The sequence below is a fragment of the Apium graveolens genome, chromosome 9 (genome assembly GCF_009905375.1).
Source record: "Apium graveolens cultivar Ventura chromosome 9, ASM990537v1, whole genome shotgun sequence".
In the NCBI taxonomy this organism is placed as follows: domain Eukaryota; kingdom Viridiplantae; phylum Streptophyta; class Magnoliopsida; order Apiales; family Apiaceae; genus Apium; species Apium graveolens.
The window spans coordinates 279,312,637-279,333,306 of record NC_133655.1 but is presented as its reverse complement, the minus strand read 5'-3'; the positions used below and the strand labels follow the sequence as shown (position 1 = coordinate 279,333,306).

Here is a 20,670-nt window from a genome sequence, read left to right as displayed (position 1 = left end):
TTATGATCTCAACACAAGTATTTCTCAGCTCAGCTGGTTTGAAGCTTGCGTGCAAGTGTGGAGACAGAGGATTGAATCTCCTATGCACCATTTTGTGTTTCACCTCAGACACCGCATATATCACCCCATAAACGCAATAGAAACTTGCGTGGGTAATTCAGGAAAAAAACGTACGTTAACTGTAGAAACGCATATAAATGATGCGGTTTCACCTCATCTCAGACACCACATATATCACCCCATAAACGCAATAGAAACTTGCGTGGGTAATTCAGGAAAAAAAACGCAAGAAAATGTTGCGTTTTTGAGTGATAGAAAGGGCCAATTTCCAGCTCCTCTGAAATTTTGGGTCTTCTCTCTTGAAATTGTGATACTAAGAGCCATCATGCATATTTGGTTGTATATGAATGGAAGGACTCAAGAAACAGGTTTATTAATCTTGCTGTTTCTCTTTCATGGGTCATGTATTTTCTAAATATAGTGTAAAAACTGGATGTGCATTGGGAACGCAATGTCTGCTTCTTGAAAGGGTCAATTTTATCTGCTTTGGAGTTTTAATGGCCAGGGTCACTCTCTAACTATCCTCCAACTCCATCTTCCCCAATCTTCTACTAGTAATTACTACTTCACAAGAATGCAAATCCAATTTGGTGGATGAAGAGCATGTCAGTGTTATTATCAAAATATACCATAAATTTACAACCAACTATAAATTTGTGATTGTATTAGTAAGATGTGTGTGTGCAGACATGCAAATGGAAAATGAAAGCACGTGATAAATTTCGACACTTATCACGTCACATCATTTTATAATTATTTTGATAACTATTTTGATATAAATTTTGAATTACTTAGAATTACTATTATCTTCAGTACTACGGCTACCTGTGCATTGTTTTACCTATCTGAATTCTGAACTAGGCAGTGGAGCTATCTTAATTCTTACTTCGAAGTTGTATATATATGTACTATCTGTGCATCAGTTTTTTCTATGTATACTATCAATGATAATTTAAAATATAGATATAGATATTTTCTCTACTAATCTGCTGCGAAGTTAGACATACGTACAGAAAGTTTTGGCTTTATACGATGTTGAGAATCTACTGGTGTATATAAATAAGAGTTAAATATTCTTGTCCATCTAATGATCAACTCACACAAGTACTAAAACAATCTGATAGAGACTAATGATAACGGAAAGCATAGTATGGACTCTATCTCAAACATACCATTAATTCAGCAAAATTATCCGTTTTTCGGAATTGTTATTAGCACATGTAATGTTCCGTGGATGTTAGGCAGAGGCAAGTGATTGTTGCGACATCTATTATATCACTAAAAGTGCAAAAAAATTCTTCAATATGATATAGTAGTGCTAACAATCGGTTGACGATGACCATTCACATGTTTTTTATTAGTCAAAATATTCAAGACTCCAAGCAAGAAAAGCAAGTCAGCTTCTTGACCAAATATTGATTTTACAGTCAATAAAACATATATAATAGTCATAAATCACTACCAAAAAATAATCAAAACATAGATATTTTACATAACAACACGGATTAAAAGTTGAAAAACATAGATAGATTTATATTACAACAGTGGGGTAATAATTCGAAAACAGGACATAAAGAGTTGCAGACTGACATGGAAATTCATAAGCACACATAGTTCACACAAGGTACACAGTAATTTAAATTTAGACGAATTTCGAGTGGACTTAGAATAGTCTTGACTCAAAGACTGACATCAACGAAAGAGCTCCCTCAAAACTCTTCTAGGCAGAAGTTTTGTGGAGTTTCTGCAGATCGATGACGATAACACTTATGTTATCTTGGCTGCCTCGCTTCATTGCTATCCTTTTAAGATTTAGTGCAGCTACAGCAGCCCGACTCTTAGGCTCATTCTCATTGCCGGGGGTTACACTAGACTTCTTCTTTGATCCTTCCTGTGATTGTCGCTGCAAACAAAATCTAACAACTTTGCATGCATCTTCATTTGACATTACGTCCCATAAACCATCACTAGCTACTATTATGAACTCATCAAGGCCGCTTCTCGCTTTCACTGTAACTTCTGCTTGAGCTACTACATATGGTTTCAAGTGCTCGTCCCCTAAATCAGGATTCAATATGATTTAAACATATATTTGTTAATAACAACAATGTAATGCAATTTCATAAATACGCTTATAAGTAATGCTGTATTCCCTAACTAATTAATTAAGTCGGGATATTAAGGTAACCATCACAAATTTTAATTACCTTTGATAATTTGTTGATTCAATAAAAATGACTAATCGGTTAAATTTTAACTTATTCTATCCTATGTTCTTATGAAAGATGACTTTTTTATATATCATTGTATTTGAAATCATAGGATTATCACTTAAGTACCAATAGATCTTGAAGTTGAAAGAACTCCTTGAACTCTTTTCCCGTTCCAGTTGACAACCACTCCATCAGAGACTTCGATCCTCTTCAACTCATCCGGTCGATCAGGCTAATCATAATTTAAAAGATTGAATTAGGCAATTTAACAAAAAGAAAATTTAAAATAAATGTAACTCAAAATGTAAATTCAACATTATAATATAATAGGTTGCTCAGTTGATGATGGCTAAAATTCTTACGAACTAGTCAGATAAAAATGTCTGTGCATATGATCACACTGGGATAAACCGTGCACTCCAAGGATGCAATGCAACAATGTTTACAGGAGGTGTTCAAAACACAAATTTAACAAACACGAACCTTATTCTCTACAAATATATGTAACTGTTTACATCCACATATGTTTATGAAGTATAAAATATTGTTAAAGAAAATTTTTCTTTAGAAAAAATTTATGAACACACACCATGTTATGTTTACATAGTATTTATGGTACTCAGTACTCTGGTATGAAGATAATTAGTTACTAACCTTGGACTCTAAATTTACTAACATACCTTATGATCAAAAGACAATGGCACAACAGTGGATGAACGTGACAAAACACCTCTGGAATCTCCACAGTTAGCAACCACCAAAACCTCCTCCCCAACCACAACAACAATCGCAGTTGATCCTGTTGAACCCTCAACTCCTTCAGCAAGCACATGTTCATCCATCCTAAAAAACTTGTGACCATTTCCTTTTCCCAGTCTATAATTTTCCCTGCCCTGTTTTTCAACCTCATTTTTAACCAACAGGTGTAAGTGGTCGCGACGAGCCCGAGCTACTTCTGAGCCACCATGACCATCATACACACCAAAATAGTCATAATTATTTGATTCCCACATTAAAAACCCCAAGTCTACTGTCAAAGCATCCTCCATATATTTCCTTCTTCCCTTCACCGAGATACTACCATGTGAATCATAGTTCACAACTTTACCATTACCGTTTATTTGTTTATCTGTATCTGCTACATTATTTGTATTCTCAGACTTATTTTGGCAGAGCAGGTGTGTTTGTGTATTCATCTTCTAAATTAACTAGAAACCAAATCTTGGTTTCTCATCATTTCTAGATATAATTAGACTTATTTCAATGAAATTATGAGAAATAACTCAATCAATAGTACTATTGATGCATCAGAATAGTACTAACCAACTCTGATAACCGGGAAGGGGTTAAAATGAAGAGGAAGAGAAGAGAGCTGGGAAGGGGTTAAAATGAAGAGAAAGAGACGAGAGCTAGTAGAGAATACGTGGACACCTAAGATATAGGCACGTCTAAGGTGATGATTACTTAGTTTTAGAGTTTTTAATAATTGAAATTAAATACAGATAAATGTGATGTAATGTGATTCCTAACCATCCCAATAAATTTAGTTTTGATTAAAAAGAATTGTGTAGGTTTTATTCTAATACTATTTTGTATTAACTTATAATCACATGCTAAAATCTAAGGTTAACTTTAAATAAATTACTAATAAAGATAAGTGGTATTTTTATCTTTTTTATTTGAATTTAATTAGAAAAAACATGTAAAAAATCCAAATCTTTACTTTCTTGGTGACTAAAATCATAGAAATGTGTGTTATTATAAGTTTAATTAACACATATAATTCTTTATATTTATAATCACAAACATGATAACATAATAAAAGTAATAATCTTAGATGATAAAAATGTATTAACTATTCTCTACAGTTCTAAATTATCATATATTTAAAATATTTATAAATTGAAATTGATATACAAATTATTGAAACAATTGGACATAAGAAATGAGCCATCAATTTTAACAATTATTTGGACTTCTTGGTCTACTTTTTGTACATTAAAACAGTGAGCAATAATTATGGTACATTGTTATTATTAACAATCTAGATCAATATTAGTTTTAAATTAAAAATGGTGTAAGTCTCATTCTAATGCTACTTTGTATTAACTTTATAATCATATGTGAAACCTAAAATTAACTTTAAATAAATTATTAGAAAAGATAAGTGATATTTTTATCTTTATTACTTAAATTTAATTATACAAAAAGAATCCAAATTTTACTTTCTTGGTGACTAAAATCATAGAAAGATGTGTTCTTATAAGTTTAATTAACACATATAATTCTTTACATTTATAATCTCAAACATGATAAGATAATAAATGAAATAATCTCAGATGATAAAAATACATTAACAATTCTATATAGTCCTAAGTTATTATATTTTTTTAGAATGAAGTATCATATATTTGAAATATGTATAAATTGAAATTAATATACAAAATATTGAAAATATTGGACATAAGAAATGAACCATCAATTTTAAAACTTTTTGGATTTTTTGTCTATTTTCAATCCATTAAAACTGAGCATAATTATGGTACATTGTTATTATTTTTGCAACTTACAAAGACATTACAAATTGTAAAAAAGTAGAACACGATAGATTGAATAACGGTGCTATATAATGATTAAAATAAATAATATTGTTAAATATAAACAATAATTGTACAAATACTTTTTTAGGGCAATTACACCAATACTAATGATGTTAAAATGAACTGCATGGGAAAAGAATTTATTTATTTATTGGCATTTTTAAAAAATATTGCTCATCAAAATCCCTCCAATTCATTATCTAATCTAATAAAAAGGATTATTTTTATAACATTCACATGTTAAAAGATGGGTGTTAAAAAGAATAAACTGCATAAGAAAAATACTATGACAAAGATAAATAAAAGCTATCAATTATTTAAGTTAAGTTGATGTTATCTCAAAAAATTTAATTTCTTAACACATGCATATATAATTTACTTTTGCCATCTTTTATACAGTCCACTGAAAAAAAACATTAATTTTAAACTTAAGTTTGTCCAATTATTTTTACAAATTTAGTCCACAAAATAACATGCCCAGTCCATAGGATAAACAATAAACATTATTGTTTTTAACATCAACAGAACCTGCCGTAGCTGGTGGTGGAACTGGTGGTGGAACTGAGGACTAGAGGAGACCTACCGGTGAGATGTTGCATTATTGTAAAAAGACATTCAAGTACCGTTCCTTGTTCAAATCCTCGATCTCTTCTCGTAAAAAGGAGTGAAAGCACTACCTCAGAAGGAGCTCTTTGGTCAAAACAGACTCTATTCTTATAGCAGGCAAACTAAATAGGAACTCAAAATTAAAAAACAATGTGGTGCTACTACAGGCTTCTTGCAAAAAATTTGACTTCAAATGGTAAACATCAACATGAAAATACAAAACATAGCTGCCAAGTCAGAAAGTATATGTGTGCTCAAGTGCATAAGTCATGTTTTGATTAAGACGTCCCTCGCCTCGTTTGTAAGTCCAATTGAAGAGTAGACATTTGATTTGAAAAGTGGACCATCACGAGCAAGCAGTATTCAACCCTACTGCCAAAATAAATATTTGAGATTGTAGAGTTGCTTACCAGGAGTGGGGTTATATTCTTGGTTCCAAGATATAATTTGGTGATTTAAAATTGATCTGGATCAAAAGCGCTAGGTCGAACTCTCTTACCTTGTTTAGTTACCATGCCACCGACTTTAAGGAATTGGGTGCGGTGATCAATCAGAGGTATGTCCTCTTCAGCACTTCGATGAATTTCAGGTAGAGCTGGCTGATATAATGGGTGGACAAGAACCAATACAGAAGACAATAACTTCGATTTTTAAGCTGAAGAGAAGCTATGACCACCGCATACGGAAGAGACCGTCTCGGGATCCGAGCCAGGCTTCCCCCCAGTCAGATTGGTTGTCATCTATATATCCATCCCTTGCACAGATATCTGCCAGGCAGTGTCATATAAAATACCCCTGAAATTAACTTATTGACGTGCAAGTGTGTGTATGTGCATGTCATCTCTTTCTTTTTTGATTGTATCAGGGAGGCATCAAAGACCATTTACAAGGTGTAGGCTTAGAGCATCTATACTATACCTTCTTTCTGCCAGCAAACAACTGAGGGGGTAGAACTCATTAACTTCTCCTCCAATAGTAGTTCTCCCGACCTAATACTCCAAAGCCGCAATTTGTTGTCTTCCCCGCCTATTTTGATTTATATTTGAATAAGCTTGGACTCGTTTTTGTTAACTAAAGATGTATGCGAAGAAAATGGTAATATGCTTAAATGCTTAAAACTGTAACCTGACATGACAAATTTCTCTGATGGGTCAACTCCGAGCTGAATGTGAGTATGAGAATTCACATTTCCCTCGTAACACTGTACAGCCCCTCTCTGAGCCATTCTATGATCATAAAGTTTGATCTGGGAATAGGTAAACATGTTATGACTGCCCCAGTCAGGTAAAAACAAACATTTGCAAGCATGGAGATTAAACATGAGAGCAATCCTGGACTCAAGGAGTTACTCTTAAGGGAAATTCAATTAGAATATCATCAGCCTATTGATCGTTAAAGCTTTAGTTCAAACGGTTATAGGTGCTGGAATATAGCATAGTCAGCAATTTCCCAACAGTTTGCCTCCTTGGTCAACCATTACTAAATTTACTCTTCTTCCTTTTCTTTCTTTTCCTTTTTTTGATGGGGGGAGGCATTAGGCAATCAGTCTTTAGCTTGTTTACATGGCATTTTCATTGGAACGGCCATTTTATAAGGAAGCATGATGCTTCCATGTGCGAGTTTCCTCAAATGAATCAGAAAATGGGTCCGAACTCCCACTACCACATTTATGTGATCTACTAAAGCTAGCATTTTTTTTCTTTCGAAAAGCTCAGACTTGCACGTGTTTAAAATGGAAAATTATGTTATGAAGATCTTATTAATTCTGAATACTGTTGTAAGTCTGAGCCAACCAATCGTAAAATTTTATCCAACTTATTGGAGGCTTGGAGCTGATAAAAATAAGAATAATTACTAGCTAAGCTATCTACTCCTATTCTTATCATCTTCAGTGAACAAACTTTCTATTTGCTTATTGATCTGCAAGTTCAATAGTTAAGCCCTAGATTTCCTCAAAAGCTTCAGGAAGATCTACTGAACTGGGCCCTAGGATGCTTTTGAAGACTTTATGTTTAAATGAAAAGTTAGGGTTCAATTTGGTGAATGCACTAAATTAGAGGTGGGCTAAGAAAAAGATAGAACATATACATAAAGAATATCTTTATAAATTAAGGAAATATTAGAACTTACAGATCCATCCATGGAGCTCGCCAAGAAGTACTGCTCATACAACTTAAGAGATGCCAAACTACATTTAAAAAAACATGGATCATTAGAATGTTGTGGGTGGTTTTTTTTTTGGAATGGGGCTGCAACTGGAATAGGGTGTGAATCAATGAACATACCAGGAAATAGATGAAGGCATTGATATTGTACCAGATTGACATATCCTCCCCTTAAGCTGCATAACATCAGATTTAAAAAGGATTAAACAAGAGTAACAACATGTATTGCTACAAGCCGCAAGTCCAAGATCTAATTTAATCTTAAAATGATTGTTATAAACTTTAAAATAAACAATCAATATTACTATCTGGTCATTAATTACAAAAGTGAGTAGTCTACTAACACCAAAATTGTTCAAAATTAAGATCACAAGTTGAATACAAGACTAGGTTAAACAAGGAAATTCTTTTAATTACAATGCATTGCTAAACACACGTAATAAAAGTGAAGCTAACACTTTAACTACTTAGAGAAAAATAAGAAAGGGTAAACAATATGACAGGTAGAAATAACGACATTATAATGTTATGCACATATAGGTATAGGAATAACCTCAAACCAGTCTTTCGAAGTATTTTGATTACATCCGCTTAAAGACTCCCTAGTTTTGTGAGAATGCAGAAGAATCCGTTGTCTAGTAAGTCTAGCAAAGTTGTCTGGTCTCTGACGAACATCAATGGTCACAATTGCTCCATTTCGCAGTCCACATAATGCAATTTTTTCCTGAAAAAAAAAACATAAGTTCATTAGGCTGAAGATCCAATCTAGAAGCAAGCACCATAGACAAATAAATCAGTACTTAGATCATAACTTTGTAAAATATAATTTTAACAGTGAATTATGAGTATTACAATCCTAACACAAAGAGAAGCCACGTTCCTTGAATACTGTATTCAAACTTTATCTGAATCTCATAAGCATTAAGTACAACTAATGCCACTGGTCATATGGAAACTAAAACATACTTAAATATCAAAAGTTAAACTTAAATGTTTACAGCAAGACTACTTTGAAGCTAGTTCCATGCTATCTTCATACTGGCATATCCCTTCTTTATATTAAAGTTGTCGTTTTCCTAATTAGCTTCTTACCTGTTTTTGGTAGTCTCCTTCATAATAAGATCTATTACTTCAATCGTTTTTGAATATTTTATAACATAGAGGCCCTATGGCTACAGGACCATATCCTTGATAACATATAGAAAATTAGATGGAGGGCAAGGACATAGCGTAAAACATTATCGATTCAACCCCATGGCTAAATTATCAATAAGAAATAAGTTATAATAATTTGAAAGGGCAACACCGCCTTTTTATTTCTTGCCCGTCTTCACATGCTTCATCTAGTGCGGCTTTATATTTAAGTAATGTATTATACCTATTTTCCTGACACTTAAAAGTTCTCAACTGAAACAAAAAAGGTCCAGGGTACGTTAAATATCATGTCAAATGTCAGCATACACTGTTCATGAAACTAGCACAAAGCTCCTTATCACTTGATTTGGAAACACATACTGCAGCAAAGGTGTGTGTTTTGGGTTCTCATTTGTGATGATTTTTTTGGTCAGGTAGAGGTTGCTCCAAGGAGTCTACAGTAATCCCTTTGCCGCGGGGTTATGACTGCTTGCTTATAAAGGTTTCACGACTCAAAGTTGGCATCTTATAAGAGATCTAGATTTATTACTTGTTAGTCAAAACATGTATTGCTCAAAGAAGTGCAAGTTAAATATGTTCATTTCTTATATTAATTTGTTTATCTTATTTAGATATAGGCACGTGTAACATAGACAACTCGGAAAGAGCTATTTGGAACTTACGGATTGATCCAGTTGTACTGAGAAAATATCGCTTTTGCAACGACAAACCCACGACTGTGTTCCAGTTTCGATATTCACTAATGTAACTCCAAGGTTGGTTCCTATACAACCAAAAAGGTAAGGATTGATAACAAAATCCACAAATAAAACAAATACTTTCGCCATTGAGAAAAATAAGTATAATAAGTTATTTCCACCTTCGATATCAAATGAGAGCATACCCATGGATTTAATTATGATATTCAGAAGAAATATGACTAGAATTAATTTATATATAAACTAAAATTAGCATTCATTTACTAGGAATAAATAAAGAAATAAATAGAATAGCCTCAATTTTGAGTTTTAACATTAGTTGGTTCGACTGGAGAAAGTTAAGATTGTAGGATTCTTGCGGGACAGGAAGAGTATTCTCGATAATTACTAGCGTGCATGACTTGCAAAAGCAACTCAAAGTTATTTCAAAAAACAGTTGGGCAATTAATAGAAACAGAACCCTATATATTCATATTGGTACCACAAAATCAGTGGCACTAAACATGTAGATCTTGACAGACAGAAATCTAAAAAGAGAGAATATAGCAGAACTAAATATCTGTAGTTACTACATAAACGAATCAGCTATAGAGAAGTTCTGAACTTGCCGATAAAAGCTTGACTGCCATCAGAGTTGCAATCCGCAGTCCAAACAGTGCGATTAAATAATGCGATTTCATTAAAATTTCCCCCTATCATAGGATAACCTGAAGGGAGCACTAGTGGATCACTAAGGTTCAACACAGAAACAGATCCACCGGATGTCGCAGATCCCAGAGTAGTTATCCTGTTTCCTTCTGTCAAGGTTTTACAAATTTATTTGTCACTTAAATAAGATAAAGGGTTGAATGATTATCTAATTGCTGCAAACTATAAAAAATAGAACTTGGCAAAGCACCGAGCCAATGTCAACACATCTCATTTAAACAGCCAATTCCAATGCAGGAAATAAAGATAACTTTATTTCATACCGGAAGAAGATCGTTCTTCACATTCTATAATCCTAGTAAAAATTGGAAAAAAAAATGATAAACACTTCACATATGATTAGTTATGTGAGGGTCCCAATCCCAGTTGATCTCCACCTTCATGCACATGCATGCAAGTAAGAGAGGTAAGAGATTCAATTTGTAGAAATATTAAAGTTTCACGAAGCAGTAATTATTTAGAAAATAATACTTTTTCATCAAGCAACCTAAAAAAACCTATAGCAAAGGTACACATCCTCGCAAACACTTAAAGGATACAAAATCTTGTGCTGCCCAGGCTTCCCAAATTTCTTTATGCAAGTTATAGAAGAGAACATATCAAGTGAAGCTCCATCAAGTCTCCACAGATGTCCAGGTGATCGAGCAAATGCTTCTTTCGCTTTGATATCAATAGGCCATGCAAAATCAGGTGTGCTTCTTACTCCATAATCAAATTCTAGAGCATCTTTATCAACTACATAAAAACTGCTAAAGGCAAATTATGAAATGGTAACTATTTGCAAAGAATTATATTTAAATAGTCTTAAGCAATTGACATTAAAAGGTAAAAATGATATTAAACAAAAATTCCACAAGCTTAATATTGAACATTATATTTTTGGAGAGTTCTTCTTCATATTAATGCACATTCCGTAGTCATTTAAGAAATTGGTGTTGCAAATATTAATCCCACCAATGGGTGATTTTTGGTGATTTTATATTCTAGAATCTTACTGTGCACATGTTTTCTGAAAATCTAGATAATGGGGTTGGAATTTGATGTCCTCGCGTGCTATGACAAGTCATCTCTTTGTTTATTGATTGTCAAATTTTATAAAACTCGTGGACGAGTTTTTTCTTAAAGGCAAGGAGAATGGTGCAGAACGAAAAATTAGAATCTTACCTTGTACATTTTTTATATTTTTTTGTTAGGAATAGATTTAATATTAATTAGCATAAAGTTATAATATATAAATATATAGGAATATACTAGATTAAGGTACAAAATAAGAAAGGATATTTTTTTCTTCTAATAACTTGAAAGTTTTTTTATGTGACATACTGACATGTATGGTTCACGAGCCAATAAATAAAACAAGAAATTAAATCCTTACCAAATTTTAACAAGTATAAATTTAACTTTTTTGTCAAGAATAAGGTATAAATTTGTCAGGATTTGGTGAGTTCCTGAGTTGTTTTACAACAATTTTTGGTATTTTTGTATATAATAAGAAGTAAATAAACAATAACAGAGAAGTAGAGAAGATAATAAGCAGAAATAGAGTGAGATCAGAGAGAAGAAAGCAGATCTAAGATAGAGAATAGAGATAGAGAAAGATAGAAACTAGAGAGAGATAGAGAGAATCAGTTAGAGGAGAGAGAGAGTGTGTGGTGGAAACCATGTTCATTTTCATATATTTCAACATAATGAAAATGTAACATTACACCTGGTATATATAGTCAGTACTTGTAACTAACTTCTTAAAAGACCACTATGCCCTTACTTAACCCTTAAGACTGCAATACAGATACTATTATTATAATAATGACTGATATAACCCTGCTAATATACTAGGTCACTGCACTTCCTGACATCCCTTCCCTCTTCAGCTAAACCATGTCCTCATAGTGACCAAAGTCAGGAACATTGCACTGTAGTAGGTCTTCATCTTCCCATGTTGCTTCATCAACACTACAACCATGTCACTAACCATGCCACTGAATCAACTTTTGATAAACCATTTTGTGGTCTCTTAAGATGCTCCTGCTATCTAGCTGCCTCAGAGGCTTTAACTCAAAGGTTCCTTGTTCAGATACTTGTGGTAACTGCTTTTGCACCTTTAGTTGACCAATAGCTTTCTTAAGCTGAGATACATGGAACACAAGGTGAACCCTTGAAGAATCTGGCAATGCAAGCTTGTAAGCCACCTTTCCCACCTTATCTAAAATCTCATAGGGTCCATAGTACTTTGCTGATAATTTTAGGCTTTTTTGGATGGCAACTGAGACATGTCTGTAGGGCTGAAGCTTGAGATATACACGGTCCCCCTTTTCAAACTCCCTTTCAGTCCTTTTAGCATCAGCATACCTCTTCATCTTTAGTTGTGCAGCCTCCAACAATTCCTTTAACCTGTTCCACTACTGCTGCTTCTCTTGCATCAGTGCTTCTAGGCTGTGAATGTTGGTCTGGGTCCTTTCCTGCCACACCAGATGTCTTGGATTGATCCCATATACTATTTGGTAGGGTGTAGCCTTTAGGGCAGTGTGAAAGGTGGTATTGTACCACCATTCTGCAGCTGCTAGCCAAGAAGACCAATTATTAGGTGCTTTACAAGTCATATTCCTGAGATATTGCTCTAAGCACTGTCTTACTCTTTCAGTACTACCATCTGACTGGGGATGGTAGGTTGTACTCATGTTATGCCTAGTACCTGAGAGTTTAAACATGTTCTGCCAGAATTCACTGAAAAAGAGGCTGTCTCTATCACTAACAATTGACTCTGGCAAGCCATGTAACTTGTAACATTGTTCAAAAAACACCAGAGATAATCCTTTAGCAGTTATAGGATGTCGGAGTGCCAAGAAATGAGAGTACCTGCTGAATCTGTCCATTATGACCCATATTACTTCATTTCCCTTAGACTTGGGCAAGCCAGTGATAAAATCCATGGCTATGTCTCTCCAGGGCTCACTGGGAATCTGCAATGGTTGTAGCAACCCTGGACTCCTGACATGCTCTCCTTTATTTTGCTAGCAGGTTGCACATTCCCTTATCCACCTTCCCACAGTTTGCCCTATAGTTGGCCAGTAAAAGTACTCCTTTAATTTCTTGAGGGTAGCTCTTTGTCCAGAGTGACCTCCTATACTCTGAGTGTGCAGCTCATCAAACCCTTGTCTCCTTAAGCCTCCATTATTGCCAATAACCCACTTGCCTTTATACAGAAGCAACCCTTGCCTTTATACAGAAGCAACCCTTGCCTCACCTCATGTGGTATTATTTTGGTCCACTTTTGTCACTGGTCATTTCTGTAATGATGTTTTGTATTTCTCCATCTCCAATATAACTTTCTTCTATATGTCTCATCCAAAGGGGTATGACTTCAGTAATTTGAACACATTCAGCTAAGAATTCTAGTGGGGCATTTGAAGATAACACCACTACTTCATTGTTCCATGTGAATTGTAGAGTCTACTGCACATAGTTGCACTTGAACTCCCCTGGTTGTTCTAACCATTCCACTCCCAAAATTACATGTCATTCTTGCAAATCCACCACATGTGCCTTAACTTCCATTGTTAAGTCTTTCCACTTCAATTTGAGCTTAGGACAGTAGGCAGAGTTCCTAAGTATGGCTCAATTGGCCAAGTTGATGCTTATTGGGGCTTGTTTCTCAGTATGGAGTCCCAAGGTATCACACAGTTGGGTAGAGATGAAGTTTAGACTACTCCCACCATCAATGAGAACCCCATAGTTCTCGTCTTGCCATTGCCCTTTAAATTGTAGAGGTTTTCACCTCCTGAATCTGCAAGGCTGTCAAAATGATCTTGTGCTCAGCTGCATCAATTTCTCCTTCATTAAGATCCTCATCAAAGATAGGGGCTCCTTCATATTCCTCAGTATCTTCTTCTGCAACCATTAAGAATACTTGTGGCTTCTTGCACTCATGGCCTTTGGTAAATTTTTCATCACAGTAAAAACACAACTCCTTCAGTCTTCTCTCCTCTCTGACTATAAGTCAGTGTCCTTGGCTTAGTGTTAATCACCTCAGCAGCTTTAGGGGTGTTGATGAGTGCAGACTTGCTGTTAGTGCCCATTCCAGTACCTTCACCATTAACCTTGAAAGCCGAAGTTTGATTGCTTCCCCATTTATATGGAGTCTGTCTCTTAATCTGACTGAGTTGAGTCTGCTAATAGAATCTTGCAAGTTTCAAGGCCTGTTCCAGTGAAGAAGGTTCCAGCAGCCTTATCATACCTCTTATTTCAGTTTGAAGTCCTCCAATGAAGTTTTCCAGAAAGTATTCAGAGGTTAAGCTTGGAATCTTGCGTAGTAGTTGGCCTCTGCATTTTTCAAACTCATCAAAATACACTTCAACAGTGGTGACTTGTTGTAACTTCTTGAATCTGTCAAACAATAATTCAGTCTCCACTTCTCCAAACCTAGCTAAAAATGCTTGAGTAAACTGCTGCCAGGTTACCCTTTCCCTTCCCACCACCATGAATGACTTACACCAGGATCTAGGGGTGCCAGTCATGTGCATAGCAACTATAGCAGCTCTCCTAGTATTGTCAACTTCAAAAATTGAAAAATATTCTTCACGGTCCCTAAGTCATTCCTCTGCATCACTTCCCTCTTTGAGTGAAGGAAAAGTAAGCTTCAGGTGTTTCAAGTTGTTGACATCTGAAGTACCAGTACTTCCTCCAATTTTAGCATTCCTTACCTCTTCATTCCTTCCCCCATGCCCTGTCACAATCTGCTTCTGCCTCATCTTAGCAGCATGAATAGGATCCCTAAAAACCCCCCTATGTTCATGGTTGACATGAGAATCATCTATCATTTCACTGTCACTGTCATCAGTATACTCTCCGTCTACTTCCTCTTGTGTCTTCATCAAACCATTCATTCCAGTAAGTAATTTTCCAATTTGATCATGAAGTTTTCCAAACTTGTCATCAGATCCTTCCATAAAACCTTGAAACTCCTGTTGCATCATCCTCAAGGATCGTGGATCTTTATTGAGAACTCTCAGCTTGCTTCACACTTCTAGCATTATAAGTCATCTTACTCTCAACAATACTAGACTCGCCACCAGAATTCAACCTCAATTACTTCTCAGTAACAATACAGCTACAACACACAATAATACTAAAGCACTACTTCTCTCAGTCACCTACTCAAACACCTTCAGCGCCAACGCGGTTTTGATCACAACTACAATATACTACCAGAACAACTCACTACACTACTATTTTGTGGTTTTTTAATGAGCAAAGCACAAAACTAGTAACAGCTAATAAAAACCAATGAGAGTACTAAACTTCACTTCAAATCAACAGATCTGTTCAACACAACTACTGATCTGAGAGTAATAAGAGAAGAACAGAGTACCTTAACAACTTTAGTCATAACTGGAGATTTATAACTGTGATTACAACACTTCTACAACCGTCCGACTCGTTTTGACTAGCACGGAAAGGATGAAGCACTGGTTGGATCAAAATGTGAGCTACGATACCAATTTGTCAGGATTTGGTGAGTTCCTGAGCTGTTTTACAACAGTTTTTGGTATTTTTGTATATAATAAGAAGTAAATAAGCAATAACAGAGAAGTAGAAAAGATAATAAGCAGAAATAGAGTGAGATTAGAGAGAAGAAAGCAGATCTGAGATAGAGAAAAGAGATAACTTGCAGAGAATCAGTTAGAGGAGAAAGAGAGAGTGTGGTGGAAACCATGTTCCTTTTCATATATTTCAACATAATGGAAATGTAACATTACACCTGGTATATATAGCCAGTACTTGTAACTAACTTCTTAAAAGACCACTATGCCCTTACTTAACCCTTAAGACTGCAATACAAATACTATTATTATAATAATGACTGATATAACCCTACTAATATACTAGGTCACTGCACTTCCTGACAAAATTTAACACATTTAAGTAACTGCAAACTCTTACACACCGATAAGAAAAACAAATCTTATGTTTTAATCTAGAAATAGTCTCAATCTATGATGCTCAAAATCTTTTAAAAGGATCTGACAGGGACATAAATCAGAGTGTCTAATTCTTCGATCTCCAGAATCATAGACTCGGGGACACGTTTTAGGTTTTATAAGGATCCGACAATTAGATTTGGACATGAAAATTATTATTTTCAATATAATATGATATTTTTTATAAACAAATACCTAGCATTTTATATAAAATAATATATAAACTTTTGAAAAACATGGGTAAAATATATTTATTATATATAAATTTATAATAAATAAAATGTCAAAAGTTAAAGGGTTAAATTATATTGCATAACAAACATTTACAGATAGGTTATCATATGTTATCTCAGATAAAGTGTCCATTTTCCGGATCGTGTCCTGTCGACACGGGTACCACCTGGCTTTCCGAAGATCCCGAGCATAAATGGTCTCAATCTCATAAATTGACTTCATTTGTTGTTTGTAAAATAATATTACTATTTTAACACCTATGTCTAAATCAATCACCTAAACAAATGAATTATTAATAAAAATTGCATTATTGTTGATTTCCAAACATTCCAGTCATGCATGTCTATAAAACACGAGTAAGAGTACACGGAGTTATGCATATATAGATAATATTATAATTGTACAAATGTCCCAAATATTGGCAATTTCCTTTAAAAAGACCAATTTACACCAAATTCAGCTATTGTACTGCAAGTCTGAAATTAAAATGTATTCAAAGATACCATAAAAGTAAAGTTAAAGGCATACCTGAGAGAACCATTCATACCACCTGCTAGTAGAAGGTCAGTTTTAACTTCCCCATCTGGCATGGAAGTAATGACATCTACTTGCTCCAGGGCACGATAAGAAGTACCATCGGTCCCACTATACCTCCAAATCTGAAGTATAATATACAAACTAAATCTAAGTACTAGTAATAATAATAATAATATACCAATCGTGAATGTCTCACAAAAGGATGAAATTAATCTACAGTTACTACTTTGACTATTTGAGATAAACTTCAGCATTTGTCTAATAATAAAACATATAGGAAAGTAACAATGTACAAATATCAAGCAATAGTTGTTGATTTCCGATGCGCATTGTACCAAAAATTTGACATCGAGTATAACACCTTTAATTGCAACATGATACTCCCTCCATCCCATTTTAATAGTCCATTTTGCAAAATAAAAATTTCCCAAAATATTTGTCATGTTTTTTAACCCATGCAAATTTTATAGTTTCAATATTAACAAAAAGACCCTACTCATAAATGTTCTTGTACAAAAATTCAAAATGCCCATTATTTTATAGTTTTTGTGTGTGTATATATACATGTGTACATTTACTTTTTTGTTTGATTACGTGTAATTAATGTAATGTGTAAAAACTAAGTTATATTATTGTGTGAAAACGAGAAAATGGACATTGTATCTTCTATTTCTTATTATGTGTGAAATTTACAAAGTGGACTATTAAAATGGGATGGAGGGAGTAATTGTTAATATCATCAATTCTACTGCTTATAGTTTATTTAGAACAATATATTTGCAAGACATCACATACAGACTATGCGGAACCTCCTCAGAGGGTTAGAAAGAAGTATTGAATTACAGCACGGTACACTTAATAGACTCACAGATTCTTTATAGGTATTAATTAATATGATGTTGGAATTTTACTAGAAACTTACCATTCCAGAGTTGCACCCAGGTTCATGCCATGGGAATACAAGCACACTTAGATGTATAACACAATTTGGAAACTAATACAATAAGAGGTATAAAATTATGTGCTTATGATTAGATGGGCATGCCTTAGGTTCTGATACTAGTCTTTTTGTATATTCCTCTCTGAAGTTGTATTTTCCTTTCGCAGAAATGATGACACGGCCATACAACTCCCTACTTAAAAGCATTTTTGTAGTTGTCCTTTTTAGTTCCTTGCGTACTTTAGCCTGTGATGCACAAAATAATATGTTAGCTCTAAGGAGACTGAACAAGAGAAAGGTATTACTCAACAACTAAAATAAATATTAATTATCTTCAAAATAAAGGCATGTATGAATAGAAATGTGATCTGCAAATAAATAGCATTTCACAATAATTACGAAGTTAATACTTTACAAACAAAAGCCTATTACATCCACAAAGACAAACACTTTTACCCTCTATCACCCGGACTCTCCGCTATTGTCCTAGTACCCATATCCTTTTAGGTTTGAACTTTTTTGAAAGGATTCAGCACGGTTTAAACTCCAAAATCAAAGACTCAAGGACACATTCATAAAGGTTCGACACTCCAATTTGGACACGGAAATACATCTATATAATAAAATACATCGCACTTCAAAAAGTAAAACAAAGAGGCACTATCCTAATACATTGCACTTCCAAAAAGTGAAACAGAAAGGACACGTCTTCTCCTTCACACACCTACACAGAATTCCATAACCTTTTTCTTCTTCCCCGCTCATCTTTATTTTTAATGATCTCTCTCTCTCTCTGAAACATCACCTTCTGACTATCTACACATAAGCGTTCGTTTTTCGGATGGTGGATTTAATCCGAATCCAGCGTCTGTGCCGGAAAAGTGTCGAACATGGGTATGGTTGGATTTTCCGGCGAGTGAAGATGGACATGACATGGGCGGGTATGGGATTTGAGTCAAATCACACTAATTGCATTATGTCAAAAAGCAATTATGTGAAATCATCTTTTCTGGCTAAACTAAATTAAGCAGGACTAGCAACAACATGTACCAGATCACTAATAATCACAAACAGCATTCCCTATTCAAACATGAGTACAAATACAGGAGAAGCACACATAGCTAGTAAATAAACAAAACACAAAACAGTAAATTCAATTACCAAACTATAAACACACTGTAGTGGAACGAATTTCAGCTTTGATAGTTCCACAGAAAATGTTTTCCTAATTTCTAACATCTGTTTGGCTTCAAAAATCAAACAAATGCAGTATTTTCTGCTTTTTCTTTATTAAAACATGTTCTCACAATTATTCATACTATTTTTCATAATATTTCCCGCAATTCATTATCCAGAAAAACACTTCACCCGAAATATATATTCTCCAAAATCAAATTATTCTCCGGTAAACAAACGAAATAAATTAAAAAAAAATACACCTGTTTAGGTTCAATCGAAGATTTACTAGCAGTATTCGAGGAAGAAGGACTATTATTAATTCGAGAAGAGCCAGGAATAGGGCCTTTAACAGGGAAGTATCTATTCTTCTCAGCATCATAATAGAAACCTGGAAGCTCTGTAATTCAACATATACAAATTTAATTAGACAATCTATCAATATAATCATGAATAAATAAATAAATAATAATTTCAAGAAACAAGAAGAGAGAGTAGAGAGAAAAGAACCTTGAGGCATGTCTTGAAGTAGATACACAACACTGAATTTTAAAGAGAGAGAGAGAGAGAGATTGAAAAATTGGCGCCGGTTCTGTGTGTTTTGCAAGGGCACGTGTGAATGTTGCTGATTCAGACAGGCCTGTTTATGAACGATTTCGGAAAGACTTTAACTGGAAAGGGTTTGGGCCAGGGGTGTACACGGATCGGGTTGGGCGGGTTGGGAGAATTTAGCAACCCAACCCAATTAATTCGGGTTTTCAAAATTTCAACCCAACCCAAACCGTTTAAATTTATAACCCAAACCAATTTGTATACTTCGGTTTGGTTCGGTTTGGATCGGTTTGATCGGTTTATTAAATATACAAAATTATAATAAAAAATTATAATAAAATATAAGGTTTCAAAGTTTAAAACACTTGAAAATAGTTCAAAACAATATTACAATCCTCCATATTGAATAGTCTTAAGCATCTAATTTTCGACATCAAAAGTACTAATAATATTGCTTACGCTTTAAATATTGGAATAAATCATTAATGCAAAAAATATAACACTAATCAAACATCTATTATTGTTACGAAATGAACTATGAACACGGAGGTTATAAGTTACATTTAGAGTTAGAGATATATGGATCTATGTAAATGGCCTAAACATAATTTTGGATTAACTTATTAGCATGTACATATATATTTTAATCGGGTTGGGTTGGATTGGTTTAAAATTATCGAAAACCATATCCAACCCAATTAAATCGGGTTGACATTTTTTCAACCCAACTATATATCGGGTTGAAAAAAATCGGTTTGGTTCGGCCGAAATAGGGTCGGTTCGGTTTGGATTGGTCGGGTTGGCCAAACCGTGTACACCCCTAGTTTGGGCAGGCGTTGTCGCCTGGGGAGAGCACTGGGCGGAGCAGCGGCGCGGGTTTTGGATAAAACTAAAATTGAAACTGTATATCCTCGGTTTTTAAAATTTAAAATTGTAACCGCAATAAAACCACCGGTTTGATTTCGATTTTCAAAACTTCGGTTCGGTTTTTATCGGATCGGGTTCGGTTATAAAACCGCGTCCAATAAAATTAGCAAAATAAATATGA

The 20,670-nt window shown here is 34.3% G+C and overlaps 2 protein-coding genes across 5 annotated transcripts; both read right to left on the bottom strand.

Annotated features, from left to right (window-relative positions):
• Positions 1-1,610: 1,610 nt before the first annotated feature.
• Positions 1,611-3,667, bottom strand: LOC141686938 (protein phosphatase 2C 51-like). The gene is made up of 3 exons (XM_074492050.1): positions 2,954-3,667; positions 2,400-2,505; positions 1,611-2,118 (listed from the first exon to the last, which is right to left on the bottom strand). Exons 1-3 carry the CDS (start codon positions 3,467-3,469, stop codon positions 1,781-1,783), a joined length of 960 nt encoding a protein of 319 aa, XP_074348151.1. The 5' UTR covers positions 3,470-3,667; the 3' UTR covers positions 1,611-1,780.
• Positions 3,668-5,266: 1,599 nt separating this feature from the next.
• Positions 5,267-19,755, bottom strand: LOC141686954 (uncharacterized). 4 transcript variants are annotated; one of them, XM_074492064.1, is made up of 14 exons: positions 19,581-19,755; positions 19,334-19,470; positions 18,000-18,140; positions 16,946-17,076; positions 10,745-10,954; positions 10,106-10,284; positions 9,462-9,562; positions 8,198-8,368; positions 7,765-7,820; positions 7,610-7,667; positions 6,605-6,725; positions 6,398-6,505; positions 5,979-6,246; positions 5,267-5,848 (listed from the first exon to the last, which is right to left on the bottom strand). In XM_074492064.1, exons 1-13 carry the CDS (start codon positions 19,588-19,590, stop codon positions 6,146-6,148), a joined length of 1,524 nt encoding a protein of 507 aa, XP_074348165.1. In that variant the 5' UTR covers positions 19,591-19,755; the 3' UTR covers positions 5,267-5,848; positions 5,979-6,145. The 4 variants fall into 4 exon arrangements, with proteins under 4 accessions (XP_074348165.1, XP_074348167.1, XP_074348164.1 ...); XM_074492066.1 differs by having other exon boundaries at positions 5,267-5,851; positions 19,360-19,470; XM_074492063.1 differs by having other exon boundaries at positions 5,269-5,851.
• Positions 19,756-20,670: the final 915 nt, after the last annotated feature.